This window comes from Capricornis sumatraensis, chromosome 8 (assembly GCF_032405125.1).
Source record: "Capricornis sumatraensis isolate serow.1 chromosome 8, serow.2, whole genome shotgun sequence".
Taxonomy (NCBI): domain Eukaryota; kingdom Metazoa; phylum Chordata; class Mammalia; order Artiodactyla; family Bovidae; genus Capricornis; species Capricornis sumatraensis.
In genome coordinates, this window is record NC_091076.1 from 2,613,822 (window position 1) to 2,632,598 (window position 18,777).

At 62.6% G+C, this 18,777-nt stretch overlaps 1 protein-coding gene across 3 annotated transcripts in view; it reads right to left on the bottom strand.

The window, feature by feature from the left end:
• Window positions 1-18,777, bottom strand: part of OSBPL5 (oxysterol binding protein like 5) — a 72,266-nt gene that overhangs the window by 34,481 nt on the left and 19,008 nt on the right. For all 3 annotated transcript variants that reach the window (XM_068976638.1, XM_068976640.1, XM_068976637.1), the window contains exons 2-3: window positions 3,761-3,899; window positions 1,553-1,635 (exon numbers count right to left, since the gene is read on the bottom strand). In XM_068976638.1, the coding sequence (XP_068832739.1) occupies window positions 1,553-1,635; window positions 3,761-3,878 (201 nt within the window). In that variant the 5' untranslated portion in view covers window positions 3,879-3,899. The remainder of the gene's footprint in view (window positions 1-1,552; window positions 1,636-3,760; window positions 3,900-18,777) is intronic.

Consider the following 18,777-nt stretch of genomic DNA (forward strand, 5'->3'; position numbering starts at 1 on the left):
GTGCCCAGGCCCCCACACCCTCCCTGGATCAGAGCTTCTGCCTGGAGGGGTACAGCTGGGTCCCACCGAGAGGCACTGGGCTGGAGAGCCTGTGGGGTGTGTGCGTGTGTCTGTGTGTATATGTTTATCTGTGTGTAGTGTGTGTCTTGGTATGTGTGTGTACGCAGGCATCTATGTGCCTGTGTGTGCCTCTGTGTGCATATGGGTGTATATGTTTATCTGTGCATGGTATACGTATCTGTGTGTGTGTGTATGTGTGTGTGGAGGCATATCTCTGTGTATCTGTGTGTGTATGTTTCTCTGTGCGTGGGATATGTATCTGTATGTATGTGTATCTGTATCTGTGCATGTATGTATATCTGGGTGTGTATCTGTGTATGTTTATTTGTGCATAGTATATGTATGTGTATGTGTGTGTATCTGTATCTGTGTATGTATGTATATCTGTGTATTTGTGTGTGTATGTTTATTTGTGCATGGGATATGTCTCTGTACGTATGTGCACCTGTGTGTGTCTGTGTGTGCATGTGTATCTCTGTGTGCATATGTGTGTATATGTTTGTCTGTGCATGGTATATGTATCTCTATGTGTGTGCATCTGTGAGTATCTGTGTATGTATGTATATCTGTGTGTGGAGGCATATCTATGTGTGTATGTGTGTGTATGTTTATGTGTGTATAGTATATGTATCTGCATGTGTGTGTATCTGTATCTGTGCATGTATGTATATCTGGGTGTGTATTTGTGTGTGTATGTTTATCTGTGCATGGGATATGTATCTGCATGTGTGTGTATCTGTGTGTGTGTGTTTATCTGTGCATGGGATATGCATCTGCATGTGTGTGTATCTGTGTGTGTGTATCTGTGCATGGGATATGCATCTGCATGTGTGTGTATCTGTGTGTGTGTGTTTATCTGTGCATGGGATATGTATCTGCATGTGTGTGTATCTGTGTGTGTGTGTTTCTCTGTGCATGGGATATGTATCTGCATGTGTGTGTATCTGTATCTGTGTGGAGGCATATCTGTGTGTGTATCTGTGTGTGGAGGCATATCTATGTGTGTATGTGTGTGTATGTTTATGTGTGTATAGTATATGTATCTGTATGTATGTGTATGTGTATCTGTGTGTGGAGGCATATCTGGGTGTGTGTGTTTCTCTGTGTGTGTGCGCACATGTGTGTGCTTTTCCAGATCATGGCATGGCCCTGAGAGGGTGCGAGGGGCGGGCATGGTGCAAGCAAAGCCAGAGGGAGGAAGTGCTGAGCCCTGGGCGGGTTCCTTATGACAGCAGGCCCGGGCCCCCTGGTGCCATGACTTTCTGTCCCCGAGCCCTCTCTGGGCCCCGTCTCCCGTCCTGTGTCACTCCAAGAAGGCAGCTTGGAGAAGGCAGCTCACACGCTGTGACTCCAGCTCCAGGAGCCTCCGTGATTCGGAGCAGAGAGCTGGGGTGGCAGCTGGGCCGGACGCCTGCTGCCCCTGCCTCGGGCACTTCCTGTTGCCCCTGGGCAGGCCCCCTGCCTCAGGCCCCCCCCACAGCCGGGCTCTTACCGTTGGCACCTTCGTGGCAGAGCCTGGGGTTGGGGGCCCTTCATCCCGGGTCGGTGACGGGCCGTGGGGCTCCATGTCCTTCCCTGCAAGAGAGCGGCCGGCGTGAGGCCCAGGGCAGGGCGGCCCAGCCCACAGCAGGCGAGCCTCGGGCGCCAGCGGCCTGGGCGGGGCAGGAAGCCAGCCGGGGAGGCGGGTGTGGAACCAGAGATCTAATAACCACCAGCCAGCCACACAGGGGGTGTCACTGCAGGGAGGGGGTTCACCAATGGGAGGGGTGTCACCGCTGGGACGGGGGTCACCGCTGGGAGGGGGGTCACTGCTGGCAGGGGGTGTCACTGCAGGGAGGGGTGTGTACTGCTGGGAGGGGGTGTCACTACTGGGAGGGGAGTGTCACTGCTGGGAGGAAGGGGGGTCACTGCTGGGAGAGGGTGTCACCACTGGGATAGGAGTCACTTCAGGGAGGGGGGTCACTGCTGGGTGAGAGTCCCGGGCCAGGGTGGCCTGGCCTTCGGGGTTCTGCGAGGCAGGCCCCAGTATGCAGGTCCAGGGCACCCAGACTACAGCTGACCCCCTCCCACAGCCCAGTCCTCCGGCTGGAGCCCCACTGCCCCCAGTGCTGGACTCAGAGAGGGGTGGGTGGACACTGTCTCTGCGCCCCTTCCCAGCAGGTGCCCTCTCTGGGTTGACTAAGCGGTGGGAGAGGGGCCTGAGGTGCCTGGACTCGATCCTGGGGGGAGTGGCTGCCCCACCCGCTGCTCGTTTCTAAAGCCCAGGTTCACAGGCAGGAAGAAGCGGGTGACGGTCTCAGAGGCCACTCCCGCCTGCTTCCTGCGGCTGGTGGCTGATTACGCGGTCCCTGAGTGGGAGCGGATGTGGCGATGACCAGGGGAGAACCACGCTGACAGGGAGGTGAGGGGAGGGCTCACAGAGGGCGGTGTCTGCAGACCCCCTTCCCCGCAGCCCTGGCCTGAGGGCTGCGCTCTGCAGAAGAGCCAGCGTGGAGACTGGGGGCGGTGAGGCATCCTGCAGCCGGGCACGCTGGGGCAGCGAGGTCACCAAGGAGCATGCGCCCCTGCACTCGGCCCTGCGTCCCCTCCCCTGACCACAGCCCAGGGCTGGCTGCTGATGGGGGCCCCCCTCTATGCCCCAGAGGCCCTGCCATCCAGGCGCACTGGATTCAGGAGCTGTCGTGGGGGGCCTGGCCTGGGGCCATTAGGGGGCAGCCTCCCAGAGTGGGTGCTACCACCTGGGCTGGGCGGATGCGGGGGCCCTGCGGGAGTGGGGAGTGGGCCGCCCCACAGTCAGAGGCTGGCACCGGCTCCTCTCTCTGCCTGTCCATGCCCGTCTCCTTGCCCTGTCCACCACACCTGCCACCCAGGCCTGCGCTTCTTCCGGGGGCTGGAGGGGCTGGGGTCCCATCCTTGGCTCCAAAGCAGGTGATGGGAGCAAGGTGGGCGGGCTGCAGGAAGCCAGGCTGGGCACCAGAGGGGGCCCTTCTCCCACCGCCTCGGGGCCACCAGAAGGACGCGCTGGGCTCTCTGGGGATGGTGGTCACGGACGCGGCAGAGACAGCTCAGCTCAGACTGCCGGGGGCAGGGCGGATGTGGGGCACTGGGGTGGGGGCAGGGGTTGACACCCGGATCTGTGAGAGCGCCGGCAAGCTCAGGTGACCTGTGTGCTGCGTGCCCAGCGCTTTATCTCCAAGCACGACAGCAGCGGGTCTGAACCGTCCCCACCCAGGGCCCAGGACTCCGCTGCAGCTAGCACAGGTCCTAACATTCCCCCACTTTACAGATAAGGAAACCGAGGCCCTGCCGCTGGACCGAGGTCCCCCAGCCTGAGGGCAGGGGCTGCGGTCAGGCTGCCCGGACCACCGCACCACACGGCCTCTGCAGGGACGAGGATCTGCCTCCAGGCCTGGACTGGGGAGCCCCCTGCTCGACCTCCACAGCCAAGTTGGTGAAACCTGGCCCCACAGGTCATGGAGTTCTCCGGCCCTACGAGCCTTCTATTCATTAACCCCACGTGGTAGATGCCCTCCCTCCCTGACCAGGACAGCACAGAGAGGGCAAGGGACATGTCTGAGGTCACACGGTCCGGGAGGACCCCCGCCCTCCTGCGGCCCCCAGGTGCCCGGGTCCCCCCGTGGGCACCGACCCCCGCCCTCCCGCGGCCCCCAGGTGACCGAGTCCCCCCGTGGGCACTGACCTGGACCCACATCGAGCTCATGCTCTCCACCCACGAGCAGGTTCCGGCTGAGCTTCTGCGGGGTGGACGAGGGTGGACATAGTGAGAAGCGTCGTCGCAGAAAGGCCTCCTCCTTCATGGTGTGGGCGCAGGGCGGCTTCTGGAAGGAAGGAGGGGGGCACTGGTCACACCTCAAGCCGAGGCTGGGACAGCCTGGGGCCTGGAGGTCACAGGCATCCTCCACCCACCCGGAAAGGGGACCAGAGACACGCCAGAGTCAGGGGCCCCATCATACAGTCAGGTCCAAAACGGGACATGGAGGGCCCCAGGGGCCTGCGGGGCGGTCACCCAGGAAGGCCGCACGACCGAGTGCAGGCTTTCCAGGGCCCGAGTCGGAAGCCAGGCCCCGACCAGCCAGTTTGGCCATCACAGGTATGGCAGGACCCTCTGCCCTCCACCCAAGGGCTGGCGCTAAAGCGGCCTTGTCGACCCTGGACACGGCAAAGCGGAGGAGACACGGGCCACCCGCCGACCCCTCTCCGGGGATGGAGCTCTGGGTGGGGGGTTAACGTTGATGCACACGGGGAGGGCGGAGCGCTGCCTGAGAGGGGGCCGCAGAAGCGAGACAGGTGGCCCAGAGCGCCAGGGTCCGCGGGCGCGGGCTGGGTCTGGCTCTGACTCCGGCCTGCCCAGCCCACCTAAGGACACCGGGAGACCACCTCCCGCCTTCCCCTGTTTCAGCTCCTTGGTTGGGTTTCCGACACCTGTACCCAAAGCGCCTGGAGAGAAAGTGCAGGTGAGTTTAGGGCGAGGTCGGCCGAGTCACTTCCATACTTCGCAGCACTGCCCAAACCGCCTCCCAGCCCCAGCAGGAGGGCCAGCCCGGGGAAAACCCTGCGATACCCGCCGCCCTCCCGGGTCCGGCGGCCACGCCCTCCCGGGTCCGGCGGCCACGCCCTCCCGGGTCCGGCGGCCACGCCCTCCCGGGTCCGGCGGCCACGCCCTCCCGGGTCCGGCGGCCACGCCCTCCCGGGTCCGGCGGCCACGCCCTCCCGGGTCCGGCGGCCACGCCCTCCCGGGTCCGGCGGCCACGCCCTCCCGGGTCCGGCGGCCACCCCTCATCTCGCCCGCGCCCCTCGCAGCCCCACCCTGAGCAGGGACGGGGCTAGGCGTCCACAGTGGACGTCAGCCCGTTTTACAGAAGAGAAAATCGTGGCCCCCAGAGCCCTGTGGTCTCAGCCGGCCAGGTGCTGGCAGAGCAGGGACTCGGGCCCCGATGCTGCGCTCTGTCCTCTCCCTGAGGACGTGCTGCACAGAGGCTGGCTGACCAACCTTTCCTCCAAGGCTGGGGGTGCCCCGTTCCGCCTCCCCGGGTGGGCGATGGCTTCCTGCCAAGCCCAGGACAAAGGCCCCACTTTCTCCCGCGGCCCTGGGCCTTCCTGGGGTGGGAGCAGCAGATAGCAGCCTTTCCTGCTAGGACAGTGGGTGCCTGGGTGGGGCTTCTGGAGGGGCAGGGTGGCCCAGGGCTCCGTCCGCAGCCCCAGGACCTTCTCTGTGCTTCCCGCCCAGGGGTCCTGGGGGCCCCCAAGGTGCAGCTGGGCCTAGTGGCCTCCCCTTCCTCACCACTGCGGTGTCACTTGGCCAAGCTGGTTACCGGTGCCATTTTACAGATGGGGAAACTGGTTTCAGAGAAGTTGGGTATTTTGAGAATCATCTCAAACATGGCTCCTGAGCTCACATCCCCCACCCTCATCGGCTCACCTAGGTTTCTAGCAAACCCACCGCGGGGGAAGGCGGGGGTGGGCGTCTGGGGTCCAGCCCCTGCTGGTCGGAGTCCCGGTGGACACTCACGGCTTGCCCAGGTGCGTCTCAGGCCAGGCAGCCAGCACCTGAGAGGCGGCCCTGCCTTCCCACTCCCGCAGCTGAGCTCTCGCAAGCACTGGGTGGGCAGCCAAGGTGAGTCAGACGCGCCCCTGCCCGGCGGCCCCAGGGTGTACGATGAGGGATGACACTAGTAGGCCGCCCTCACCGGGAGCCTCACGTCTCAGGGGCTGAGTCTTGCAAACCTGGGGCGGGCAGAGGGGCTCCTGCCCTCAGCTCCCCAATCTGGCCACGGGCCCTGGCTCCACCGAGGGGGCGGGCACAGAGGCCCCTGGCTGCCTTTCTCCTCAGGTCCTGCTGCATGTCTTTCCCCGGCACAGATAACAACCGGGGACCAGTGGCCTCATTGGTCTGGGAGCCCCCCATCTGTGGAAGATGTCCACAGCATCTTCCCTCCCACCTTCCCTCTCTCCGTTATATCCACCCATTATTCTACCCATCCAGCCACCTTCCCACCTGTCCATCCATTTAACCAACTTCTTAGCCATCCATTTATCCAGTCATCCATCCATCCATCCATCCATCCATCCATCCATTCATTAATTCATCCATCCATCCACCCATCCATTCATCCATCCACCCATCTACCCATCCATCCATCCACCTATCTATCCATGCATCCACCCACCCATCTACCCATCCATCCACCCATCCACCCACCCATCCATCCATCCACTCTCTCCCCACCACCACCCTTGGTGAATCTCTCTAGACAGTCAGTGAGCAGCCTCATGTCCTTTCTTCCCTTCCTTCCTACTTGCCCAATAATCAAACACATCAGAGGTGACATCTCCGTGGCTGAACTGCTGGCCCAGAACAGACAGCCCCAATCCGAGGGCAGTGCCGGGATGCACCTGAGGATACCTGCTCTGTGTCCTGACTCCCCAGACCAGGCGCGGGCCCCTGCGGGCCCCCTATGACCTGCTTGGACGGCGGGGGTGGCTCCTCTCCAGCGGGGCCTCAAGGGCTGCCCAGTGCCCACTCCTGGCTGCCGTCCATGGTCTCCTTTAAGGCCGTGGAGGCTGAGACGCTGCTCTGTTCATTTCAGAGGTACATCCAGGCCCGCTCTCCCCAGGGCTCCTCCCTGCCTTCGGAACACAGTCCAGCTTCTGTCTCCTGGTCCCTGTTTTCCAGACCGTCAGGTCCCCGGCCCGCTCCTCCCACTTCATTCCCTGCCTGGCTCGTCACCCACTCTGCCCCAGCCGCACTGGTCCCCTTTACGCTCCTCAAACATGCCCATGCCCGCCGGCGCCTCTGCTCGGACGTGCTCCCCCCGAATGCCCTCACCCACATCTCTCGTCTGTCCGGGTGGCCGGGCCCTTCTCGAATTCCACCCTTGGATCAAATGTCACTTCCCAGAAGGCTGCCACCCCGCGTCTCACACGACGCCACGTCCCGAGGCGCAGTCCAAGTCGCCGGTGTCGCTCCGCGTTCCTTCGTCTATGTTAGCTCTCCTCCCCAACAGGACACAAGCTCCAGGGAGGGGACAGCGCTGTCCCTCCTGTCTGCTGTGTCTCCGTAGAGCCAGGCCCAGGGACTGGCAGGGGGCATGAGGGCTCGGGGACCCTGGGACCTGGGGTGAAGGAAGGCAGTCCAGTCGCCCCTGGGCTTAGAGCCTCCTCCTCCTCCGCGGGTCCAGGGAGGGGGGAACCTCAGAGAGGCGGTCAGGGTCGGTCTGGGGTCTGGGGCCTATTTCCACGGGAACCCTGGTGAGGTTCCTCCTGCCACGCCTGGTGCAGATGAGGCCCTGCCCTCCAGGCACCGGCAGGAGGCAGGTGGAAGCCGGTGCAGGTGGAATCCGGCCACGCCTGGAGGATCTGCAGACCCTCGGAGGCTCTGAGCCGGGAGGACCGCCGGCCTGATGCTGGGCTGACCAAGCCCTGGGCGGCGAGTCCCCTTGTCCCGGGGAAAGCTGAAGGCTTGTAGCACTGGGAGGGAGACCCCTATGGGAGCCAGTCCGTGAGGACGGAGGGAAGGACGGAGGGAAGGACGGAGGGAAGGAAGAATGGATGGGTGAGGAAACAGACTTCCCAGCTGGGCCAGCGGCAGTCAGGACCGCACCCACGGTGGGCGGCCCTCTCCCTCTGTCCTGGCCTGGGCGCCAGCTGCCCAAGCGCTCGGGGCACTCTCTCTGCAGGGCACACTCTCTCTGGCCCCTCCGTGGGCGCTTGGAGCCTCGATTCCTCCCACCTGGGCTGTTAGAGGCAGCCGTGCGCCTTCCTCTCGTTGGCCTCTCTGGCCTCTGAGGGCTGGGCTGAGCTCCTGTGGTAGTAACAGCCTCCCATTGCCCCTGGTCACTGGGACGACTCTCGTCTGCCCAGCTGGCCCTCAGTCGACAGCGCCCAAATCGTTCCCTGGCGGCCACGAAGGAGGCCGATCCCACAATCCGGCTGTGGCTTCGGCTGGTGCTCATGATCACAGAATCCAGGGGTCTGAGCGGACACTGTGGGGCCTGGAGGGATGGCCCCCAGCACAGCCCGTGTGTGGGGCCCTGATATCCCGGTGAGGAGCCTCGGGCATTTCTTCAAGAGGCGAGCCACGGTCCAGAGACCCCGGGGCCCCCAAGGGGGGCTCACCGTGGAGGCCAGGAGGTGGGGCGGCGGTGGGGAGGGGAGCCCCGTGTGTCTGTGGCCTGGGATGGCCTGTCCCTGCCGAGCACAGAGGAGGAGTCTGCAGACCGGGGGCCCCAGGGAAGCCACTGCGCTGCCCCGCTCGGACCCATGGCCTGGGAGGGCGAGCGCTGCAGAGCTGAGCACGCAGGTGTGGCAGCAGAGGCGGCGCTGCTGGGGGCCCACCCAGCAGGCAGGAACCCCAGCCCTGGGGTGCAGATGAGGGCCAGTAGGGGAGCCCGGGAGGGGAGGCAGCCCTGACTCCTGGCTTGGCCCCCCTGCCGTGGTCTGTGCAGGCTCCTCAGTTCTGTGTCCCCCCAGGGCCTGAAAGCTCCCCAACATCGGGGACAGCCGGGTCCCACGCGGTGCTGACCCAGAGACGGACTACAGGTCAGGCTCTGAGCTGCCTGGCCCAGCCCCGTGTCTCTGAGCTCCAGCACCGGCTCGGGCACCTGGCAGGTGACAGGCTCTCTGTCTTGAGCCAAGGCTGAGCGGCCAACAGCGAGGCCAGGAGAGCAGGCTCAGCGCCCACAGTGCCCCACCTGGGGGCCCACACACTGCCCGCCCCGACCCGCTGGAAGCTGCCTTCTGAGCAGTACTGGGCCTCTAAACGCTGTCCCCTCCCTCCACCCCCTGACGCCCACCTTCCAGCCAGAACAACGCGATCTTGTGAAGAAAGATCGCTGGGGCATTAGTGGCTACACCAGCAGGACGCGCGGCCTGCTTCTCCGGGGCCGGAATCCGCTGGGCCACAGTAGCCTGGGGAGGTGGGAAGGGCTGAGGCTCTGAGAAGGAATCCCACAGAACCCCAGGCTTGCTCCACATCCCACTTGGCAGCACAGAAGTAGTGGGGAGGGCATCCCACCTTGCCTGAAATGTCGGCATGGTCTCCGTTAGGTCCCTATTTGTGAAGGGGGGGGGGGTTGCTCTGAATGGAGGTGACAAAGTCCCCTGCAGAGGCTGACAGGCCAACCCAGGGTGCCCACAGCTGCCTGGTTAGCATTCCCAGCGCTGGGCCAGGGTCACACCGGCCCAGTTGTGCTGGTGGAAGCAGGGGAGGTGTTCCTGGGCAGTAGAGAGGCGGCTGGGGCTGCTGGGGGCTCTCCATGAATCGGTGAAGGTGGCAGAAGCAGGCATGTACAGCCTGGTCCCCACACCACAACGTGCCCGCGCTCACACTGCACCCACTTCTGCTTGAACCAACTGATTATGAAAGGTGAGGGGTGAAATGCCCCCGATCACAGATGAGCTCGAGGATGAGGCCCTCCTGCTTGGCTCTCTGTCTGCACACCCAATGGAGGGTCAGCAGATCCCAGGGAAGGGTGGCAGTTGTCAGGGAAAGGACGCTGGCCGCCGTGTCCACACCACACATCTGCATTCCAGAAATTTGCTGCGGTCCCAAGGCCGGCGACCATGGGGTCCCTGCCAAGAGGAGCCTCATAAAGGTCCAGAAACACACCCTGCCTACTGTCCCCTGGCTGGTCCCAGCATTTGGGGCTCAAACTGGGCAGCCTGAGCCGCTCCCACAGGAACATGCGGGAGCACCCCAACACAGCAGACCAGTGTTCAGAACTCTGGACTCGGGGGTCCTGCAGACCCTGTGCTGCGGACAGGCCCTCCGAGGGCCCTGGGCCCTTTCACAAACGCTGTCCCACGCAATGCGATTCTCACGGCACCTGAGGGATGAGGGGAGTGGAGCTCATGACCCAATTTTAAAGGCACAGAAACCAAGGTCCCAGGAAGGGAAAGCGCCGTGTGAAGTCCAAGGGCTCAGACTGGGCCAAGGTCCCCTCAAGGCGGCACAGCTTCAAGCCCCCTGCCCCCTTGTACCTCGGAGATGGCTGAGGGCAGGGATAGAAACCAGGGGGGCAGGCAGGATCCCGAGGGATGGGGTGGGAGCCCGGCCTCCCCCAGGGAGACGTTTCCCGGACAGGCTGCCTTGGAGCGGCTGAGCCCCGGGGAGAGGGGCCGGAAGTGGCCTGCCCTGCTGAGGGGTCGGCAGGGCCTTGCCTGGGTGTTCCCGGCTGACTCAGCCGGGTCATGTGGCCATGGGCAGGGCGGGGTCCTGGCACCCGCCCACGTGGCCTCCTGACCGACACCGGGCCAACTGGCGCAGCCAGTGCCGCCCACGTGCACGTCCTCTGCGGCAGAGCCGACCCGCCCAGCTCTAGAGAGTGGGGGCCACCGTGGCCTGTTCCGACGTGGACCCCGCTGCAGGTCCGATCCCAGCCTGTCCTGCCGCGACCCTCCCTGCAGGTCCCACTGAGGGCTTGATTTTCAGATGCACACTGCATCCTGGAGCTGGGGCTCTGGGGCGGGGCAGAGATAGCCAAGGGCAGGAGACCGGGTTGAGGTCCAGACCTGCCCGCTCTCAGTCCAGCATCGGAAGCAGCAGGTGGATGTGGGCTCCCAAGTGACCTCATGCCTGAGTGTGGCTGGTGACCTGAAGTGCTGGACACACCAAGGGGCTGGGAGGCGGGACCCCGACGGAGCTGGGAGGAACCAGAGTGACCTGAACGCCACCACAGCCATCACTCACGGAACAGGAACGTGAGTCAGACATGCACACGTGGGCCACAGCCGGCACCTCGGCTGGTCTGCACAATGGCCCTGAGCATCCAGACGGGTAATTATGCTCCGGTTTTTCCCCAGAACCAGCCACGGCCACACTGCAGGCAGAAGCACTCTGCACCATGTGCAGGAAAATGGCATCGGATCTTGACGAACCCCCTTCCCTGCCTCCCACGCTCCGTCGGACGTGCAGCCCGGCATGCGGCTGCCCCCTTTCTATTTGAGGCAGCCCCAGAGGGCGGAGACAGAGAAGCGTGATCAGAGGTCTGGGTTAAAAAGCTGAGCTTATGCCAAGAACCAACTATGTACTTCCCTTGTGACTCAGCTGGTAAAGAATCCGCCTGCAACGCGGGAGACCTGGGTTCAGTCCCTGGGTTGGGAAGAGCCTCTGGAGAATGGGAAGGCGACCCACTCCAGTATTCTTGCCTGGAGAATCCCATGGGCTGGACTGTATAGTTAGTCCATGGGGTCGCAAAGAGTCGGACACAACTGGGCGACTTTCACTTTCATCCTGCTGCTGCTGCTGCTGAGTCGCTTCAGTCGTGTCCGACTCTGTGCGACCCCAGAGACGGCAGCCCACCAGGCTCCCCCGTCCCTGGGATTCTCCAGGCAGGAACATTGGAGTGGGTTGCCATTTCCTTCTCCAATGCATGCAAGTGAAAAGTGAAAGTGGAGTCGCTCAGTCGTGTCCGACCCTTAGCCAAGAACCAGCTATGTACAGCACATATTATAACTAATAGAAAACAAACCTATGGTTACCAAAGGGGGAATGGGGAGGGAGAAATGAGAAGTTTGGGATTAACAGATACAAACTACTATATATAAAGCAAATAAACAAGGACCTACTGTGTAGCACAGGGATCTATGCTCAGTGTCTCAGAATAACCTATAATGCAAAAGGATCTGTAGAAGAATATCTGTATATGTATAGCAATCTTTTTGATGTACCTCTGAAACTAACACAACATTGTAAATCAACTGTATTTCAAGTTTTAAAAAGCTGAAATTAAAAAAAAAACACAACACTACAGAAGCCACTTTTTGCCTTTAAGAATGTGAGAGCGCCGAAGAATTGATGCTCTTGAACTGTGGTGCTGGAGAAGACTCTTGAGAGTCCCTTGGACTGCAAAGAGATGAAACCAGTCCATCCTAAAGGAAATCAATTCTGAATATTCATTGGAAGGACTGATGCTGAAGCTGAAGCTCCAATACTTTGGCCACCTGATTTGAAGAACCGACTCATTAGAAAAGACCCTGATGCTGAGAAAGATTGAGGGCAAGAGGAGAAGCAGATGACAGAGGATGAGATGGTTGGATAGCATCATTGATTCAATGGACATGAGTTTGAGCAAATTCCAGGAGATGGTGAAGGGCAAGGAAGCCTGGCTTGCTGCAGTCCATGGGGTCACAAAGAGTCAGACACGACTGAGTGACTTAACAATAATGTAGAAGCCACATGTCCAAGGGCACCCACTTAACATACAACCCTATGGCCTCCTCTTTCATGCCCAACTGGCTTTGGACTCCACAAAACCCCTCCCCGGCCTTGTCCGGGTCGGGGTGAAGCCTCTTTTCCCAGCTGTGCCCCCCGAATCACTCCTCTTCAGGGAACGAGGCTCCAGATCTGAGGCTGGAGCCCCCTGTCCGCCCTGGATGCAGCTGCTGGCCATGCCCTCAGCGCCTCGAGGCTGAAGGGGAGACAGGGCCTCCCTCGGATGACCACCTCCTGGGACCCTGAAGAGCCCTGGTCCCACCCCTGTGCTTACGGGGGCAGCACCGGTGTCCTCTGAGGCCTTCAGGTGGGAGGGCCCCCCATCACTGAGAGCCCCGGGGGACTCACTCAGCAGGAGGGTGCATCCACGTCAAGAGCGCTCCTAGCAAGGATGGACGTTGCTCTGGGGACCCAAGTTCTGGAGGGCACTGTCCCTGGGCTTCCTGCTCCCCTGGGATCGGCCGGCACCTGCTTCCTTCAGGACATTCTGCACCAGGTGTGGAGCCTGACACCCTCCTGCCCAGCACCGTGGCCCCTCACCGTGGGGTTTCCCGTAGGGCTGGAGCCCAGTCTATCTAGCCCTGGGGTGCAGGGCTCACTGAGGTTTCCAGGAGTCGGGGTTGGGGGGTTTCATCACAACTTGAGTGCAAGAAAGGGACAGGAGGGGGCCTGGCTTCTCTGATGGCAGCGAATCCTTGCTGGACAGTCCTAATCCCCCCACAGTGGCAGCCCCCCAGGGCGCACGCACCCCTGCCTCGCCCCCCGCCCCATACCAGAGGAGCCGGCGGGTGGGCAGCAGGCACCACGCCCCTCCCCCTCCTGTCTGCCTGCCACCCGCTGCAGGGGCTGGAAGGATGCTAGCTCTTGGAAGCAACAAACACCCAAAGCTCCAGTTCCCTGCCTTCTCTCCACTTTACAGATGCAGTAACTGAGGCCCCAAGGGTGAGCTGGCTCGCCCAGGACCACGCGGCCGGTTGGCACCAACTCTGACTCCCTGTCACCCAGGGCAGGCGTGCTGGGCCCCCCTGGGGGTCACCCCACCATGGCGGAGCTGCCCTGACAGGCAGGAGGGGAACTCTGGAGAGTGTTTACGAGGCTGCGGTCCGTACAGCAGGGAAGCCCACTGCCTCCTCGACCCTCTGCCTGCAAGAGCCCGGGACCCTCTGGGTGAACGGGTCGCCCTTCTTGCCTCCGGTCCTGGGCTGGGGTGGCCGCTCCTGCCGCTCCTCCGCAGCCCGATCCGTGAACACCGACTGTGTGCTGTGCGCGGCCCTGGTCCTCCCACAGCCCAGGGGCTGTGTGCACTTTTGCGGGAGCCCGCAGGCTCTTCGTGCATGGCTCCCGGCCCCAACCAGCCTCCGGTTCAAGGGCCTTATTCACTGCTGACCGCCTGGGCAGGAACGGGAGCCCTGCCTTCCAGGCCTGTTTGGGATAAGCGAGGGGGCAGCCCCTGGGAACCCCTCGTCAGGCTGTGGGCCACCCAGTCACAGCTCCACCTGTCCATCCCCGTGGTTTCTGGGGAAACCTATTCTGTCGGCCGCATGGAGAAAGAGGCCCCACCAGCCGGGTGGGAGCAGGCCAGCACTGGGCTGAGGGCGCCGCCAGGTCCTGCCGTGGTAGGGACGGTCCAGGAAGGTGACCTGACATCTCGCGGGTGTGGTCCCCACCGCTGCAGGCCCTCTGGTCTCACCTGCAGCCCCTTCGCTCACTGGACCCTGCAACGGACCCCAGCGTCTGGCCCCAAGCAAACCCCACTCGAAAGCACCCAGCTTCCTGGGGCCAACGTGTCAGTGTGACATTGGCCTGAGCCACAAGACATGGTGGGGGGCACGCCAAGGGCCCCCAGTGAGACCAAAAGAAAAGCGAGGAAGAAATGAAAGCCTACGTCCACGAGCAGCGTGTGCACACACACGTCCACGGCGGCCAGCACGTGGAGGCAGCCCAGACGTCCGTCAGCTGACCCACGGCTAGCCCACCTGCGGTCCATGCACACTGTGGAGAGCTCGTGGGCGTGGGAAGGAGTGGAGCCCGAGCTGTGCCACTGAGGAACCGCCTGGAAGGCCCGATGCAGAGCAATGACGGAGGCCATTTCTTTAAAAAAAAAAAAAAAACTCAAATTTTCAAGACTTCCATCGATCACAATCACTGGGGCCACTGGCCAATCTCAAGCTCCAGGGCGTGGACCCACAGCCCCCTCACCAGGCCCGTGGTCTGCAGACCCCACTGGCGGCCGCCCAGGTCAAGTCCCACCACTGCGTCTTATCCAGTGGAGTCACTGAAAGAGTGAGTCACTCAGTCCTGTCCGACTCTTTGCAACCTATGGACTGTAGCCCACCAGGCTCTTCTGTTCATGGGATTCTCCAGGCAAGAATACTGGAGTGTGTAGCCATTTCCTTCTCCAGGGGCTCTTCCCGACGCAGGGATCTGGGTCTCCTGCATTGCAGGCAGATTCTTTATCATCTGAGCCCCCAGTGAGGTTTGGAGAAAGGCCCTGAGGCCCCTGACAACCCCCACTGGGGCTGAGAAATGCCCCCACTGAACCCAGGGGAGGAGGCAGGGCAGGGCATGTCCTCAGGCTCCGAGCCCTGAATCTGGGTCTGTCCCCGATGTGCTGGCCACACCATGAAATGACAAGTTCCAAGGCACGCAGGTGCCCCGTGAGCAGCACGTGACAGCTGAAGATGAGCACAAGAGCGATGGGGGATACGGTGACCGCTTGGAGGCCGGCTCTGGGTCAAACATGTCCCTCTGGGTGCGGGTGAGCTTTACGGATACCTGCTTGCCAAGCTGGGTCCAGAAGGCCCACTGCCCCTTCGTCTATACCTGCCTTTCGGGGACACCTCAGGGTCCCCAGCCTGCCAGTCAGTGCTCTCTGGGTGCTCATTCACCCTAAAACGCTGTCTCTTGGTTTCAAGGGGCAGACCCAACCCAGACCCCACGGGCAGCGCCCTTCCTGGTCTCAGGAGGGGTCAGAGCCCTGGGTTATCTGATGTGTGGGGGGCCCACATGCTGAGGCCACAGGGCCACCCCCTCCAGGCTGTCCTTTCCGACAGGGGCAGGAGGCTCAACAATCCCCCTCTCCCAGGCAGTGAAGGTCAGTGGGAGGAGCCAGACGCCTGGTGGCTCCACCCAGCAGGGCCTGACCGGACCCAGAGGGGCCTTCCTCCCTCTGCAGCCTGGGGCCACAGCAGCCAAGGTCCCCTGTCCCCCGCTGACGGTAGAGGTGGCTGGTGACAGCGGTGGCTTCTGGATCCTGAGGCTTTTAGGGGAAAACTGGCAAGTTTCCTCTAAGAGGGGCTGCATCGGAGTCCTGGGGCAGCTGCAGCAGAGGACCTCACGTGGGCAGTTTAAACACAGAAACGGATTCTCTCCCAGGGTCTGAAATCACGATGTGGGCAGGGCTGCGTCCTCGGAGGCTCCTTCCTGCTGCTTCCGGTGTCCAGGGCCCCAGGTGCCCTGGGACTTGTGGAAGCTTCCCTCCAGCCTCTGCCTCCCCTGCGGGCCTCACACCTCCCTCGCCTTCCCCTTTTCTCCTAAATCACTGGACTCAAGCCTCCTTCACATAGTGTGGGATGACCTTGGCCAAGACCGTGCACTGAACCACACCTGTGAATTCCTAATTCCAAGGAAGCTCACGTTCACGGGTTCTGGGTTTAGGACTCAGACCCCCAAAGCAGGGCCACCATCCAAGTCACTGCAGGAGTTTCCAGGGGACCCAGCCCAGCAGAGACCCGGGGTGGGGTGAGGGGGACCGCTACCCTCGCCTGGCCTGCAGGTGCCCGGGGGGCCCCTTGTCCCTCTGCTCGCACCCAGGCAGGCCCTTCCTGCTCGCCCGGGTCAGGCCAGCACCCACCAGAACCTCCCTGTCCCCCATCACCCTCAGCGTGGCCACCTGTACCCCATCAGCCCTTTGATTAACCTCCTAGGGCTCCAGCCCCAGACCCCTCCCCGGCCCTCCCCCCACACACGGAGTGCCCCCCCCACCTCCCCTCGCAAGGCCCCAGGTGTCAGCTTTCCCAGTGAGCCAGTGGCCCCGGCCCGGGTCCCAGACGTCAGGCAGCCTCACACGTCCCTGCCTCTGGTCTCCTGGATCCTGGGCTGGGGCTGGATGCCCCCTCCTTCCATTCCCCTCCAGACCTGGCGCTGGCCGCAGCACGCAGCTTGGTGTCACCCCCTTTCACTCCCCATCCCCTCATACACACACACCAAAGCTTTCATCAAGCCAGCCCTGCCCGCAAGCCCAGCACTGGCTGGGGACCCTGAGGCTGGGAGGGGCCGTGTCGCCGGAGCCTGCACATCCCAGGGCCGTGTTCTTGGGGGTCTGAGATTCACAGATGAGATACACGGGAAGTATCACACCCTCAAGTTCCCCCCAACCCTGACCCATCAAGAACTGAGGGGCATTTTACAGGTGAGTCGGGCTTCCCTTGTAGCTCAGTCAGTAAAGAATCTGCCTGCAATGCAGGAGACCAAGGTTAGATCCCTGGGTTGGGAAGATCCCCTGGAGAAGGGAATGGCAACCCACTCCAGTATCCTTGGCTGAAAGATCTCATGGACAGAGGAGCCTAGTGGGCTACAGTCCAAGGGATTGCAGAGAGTTGGGCACGGCTGAGCAACTAACACTTACTTACAGGTGGGTCAGGCAGGGAGGGGGCCCAAGGCTGACCCAGAACCCAGGCTGGATGGAACCTGGGCCTGTGGGCCTCCTGGGACGAGGGGAAAGTCACAGCGCACAGAGGTGGGTCAGGTGGGCTGAGGGCCGTCCGGGCGTCCCAGCTGGAGCGCAGTGGAGGGCATCACCCACCCCTGCCTGGGCCCCGCCAGCCCAGGAGCCTCGGCCCCAGGCACCCAGAGCACCAGATGGTCGTTCCTAGCTGACGCACATGTCGGGGAGACCCCTGGACGGTCATCTGGAGCTCGCGGAGGGTGGGGGACGAGTGGTGCGCTCTGCGGCAGGGTGGAGAGGGGGTCTCTAAAGACCTGGGGGCCACTGGGAGGGAGGGGGGAAGAATGAATGTGAGACTCCAGCGTGAGAGGGCACTGGGCTGCAGCAACGGGTACGGCTCTGGACCGGGGGACGGACGCCTGGCTGGTTCCGACCGCCCGCCTGTTTCAGGCCCTGGGTCACTCGTCTTCCATAGAGCCTCTGAGCCACCAGCGTGTGGCGATGGGAAGCAGGTGGGTCTCCCCTGGGGAAAGGGGTGATCCTGGGACCGCGAGAGGGTGGCGTTGGCCTCCGCAGAGCCTGGCCCAGAGCAGCAGGGACCCCGAGAGGATCGGGGCGTAGGGCCCACTTACCAAGGGGGCCCAGCGCCTCTACTGCTCACGTGACCCTGCAACCATGCCTGCCCCTCCCTGCCCTGTGCGGGGGTCGGGAGGAGTTGAGACACGGCTTGGCTGAGCTCAGAGAGGTCCCGGTGTTCCGGTGCCCCCTCAAAGCCCAGAGATGAACACGGGTCCTTCTCCTCCAGGGGGCAAAGGTGTGCACAGGGGACCCAGGCTGGAGAGACCAGGGGGTAGGGGCAGGACTGGGCCCTAGCTCTGCCTCTGGGGATCCTGCCCAAGCTTTATTTTCCAAAAGCAAGACCAGGGAGACAGATCCGAGGGCTCAGCCCTCCCCCAGCTCCAGAGCGAGAAGGATGAACCTCAGGTCACAGGGAAGGTGATTTCTGTGCAGACGCCGGGCGCGGGACCAGCCGGATGGCTCACCGGGTCCCCAGGACACCGGGGTGATGTAGTCCTGTGGCTGAGCCCCAAGCCGCCTGCCCTCTGTGCGGCCTCAGGAAGCCCTCTCCAGTGGCAGAAGCCTGTCTGGTCTGGCCAGGCCCTGTCTGGGGACTGGGGATGGACAGGGGTCTGCAGGGGCCCAGGTGACCCTGGCGGAGGCCTGCGGGGAGGGAACACTTGTCTGCAGCCCTTGGGGTTGGATGTCATGTCCCCAGATGGCTGACAGAGCCTCGGACTCTGCTGGTCAACCAGACTTGACCTTGAGCATCTAGGCAAGGCCTGGCCCAGGGTGACAGACCGTGGCCTGCTGGTCAGCAGGAATCACCCCTTTGTGCCCCATGGGTCAGCCTGACGGACACCCTGTGGGCACACGGCCCTGAGATAGACAGACAGAGGGAAGGAGGGCAAGGTGGGTCTCTGGAGGGCAGTTGGGAGCGTGAATCAAACTGTCAAGCACATGCACCCCTCGAGCCCACGACATGACTTCTGGAAATTTACTATGGGGCGTGAGATCATACAGTTGATATCTGTGCCAGGAGCCGTGCGGGCGGATTCGCTCTGCAGGCCTGTTTTCAGGAGTGAAAACACCCATCGGCGGGTAGGAGGCAAGTAAACCAAGGGTCATGCAGCAGGTGCTACACACGGGCACGGGACCACGCCACGGGCACGGAGACCACGCCACAGCCACGGAAAATCACACCACGGGCACAGAGACCACGCCACGGCCACGGAAAATCACACCACGGGCACGGGACCAC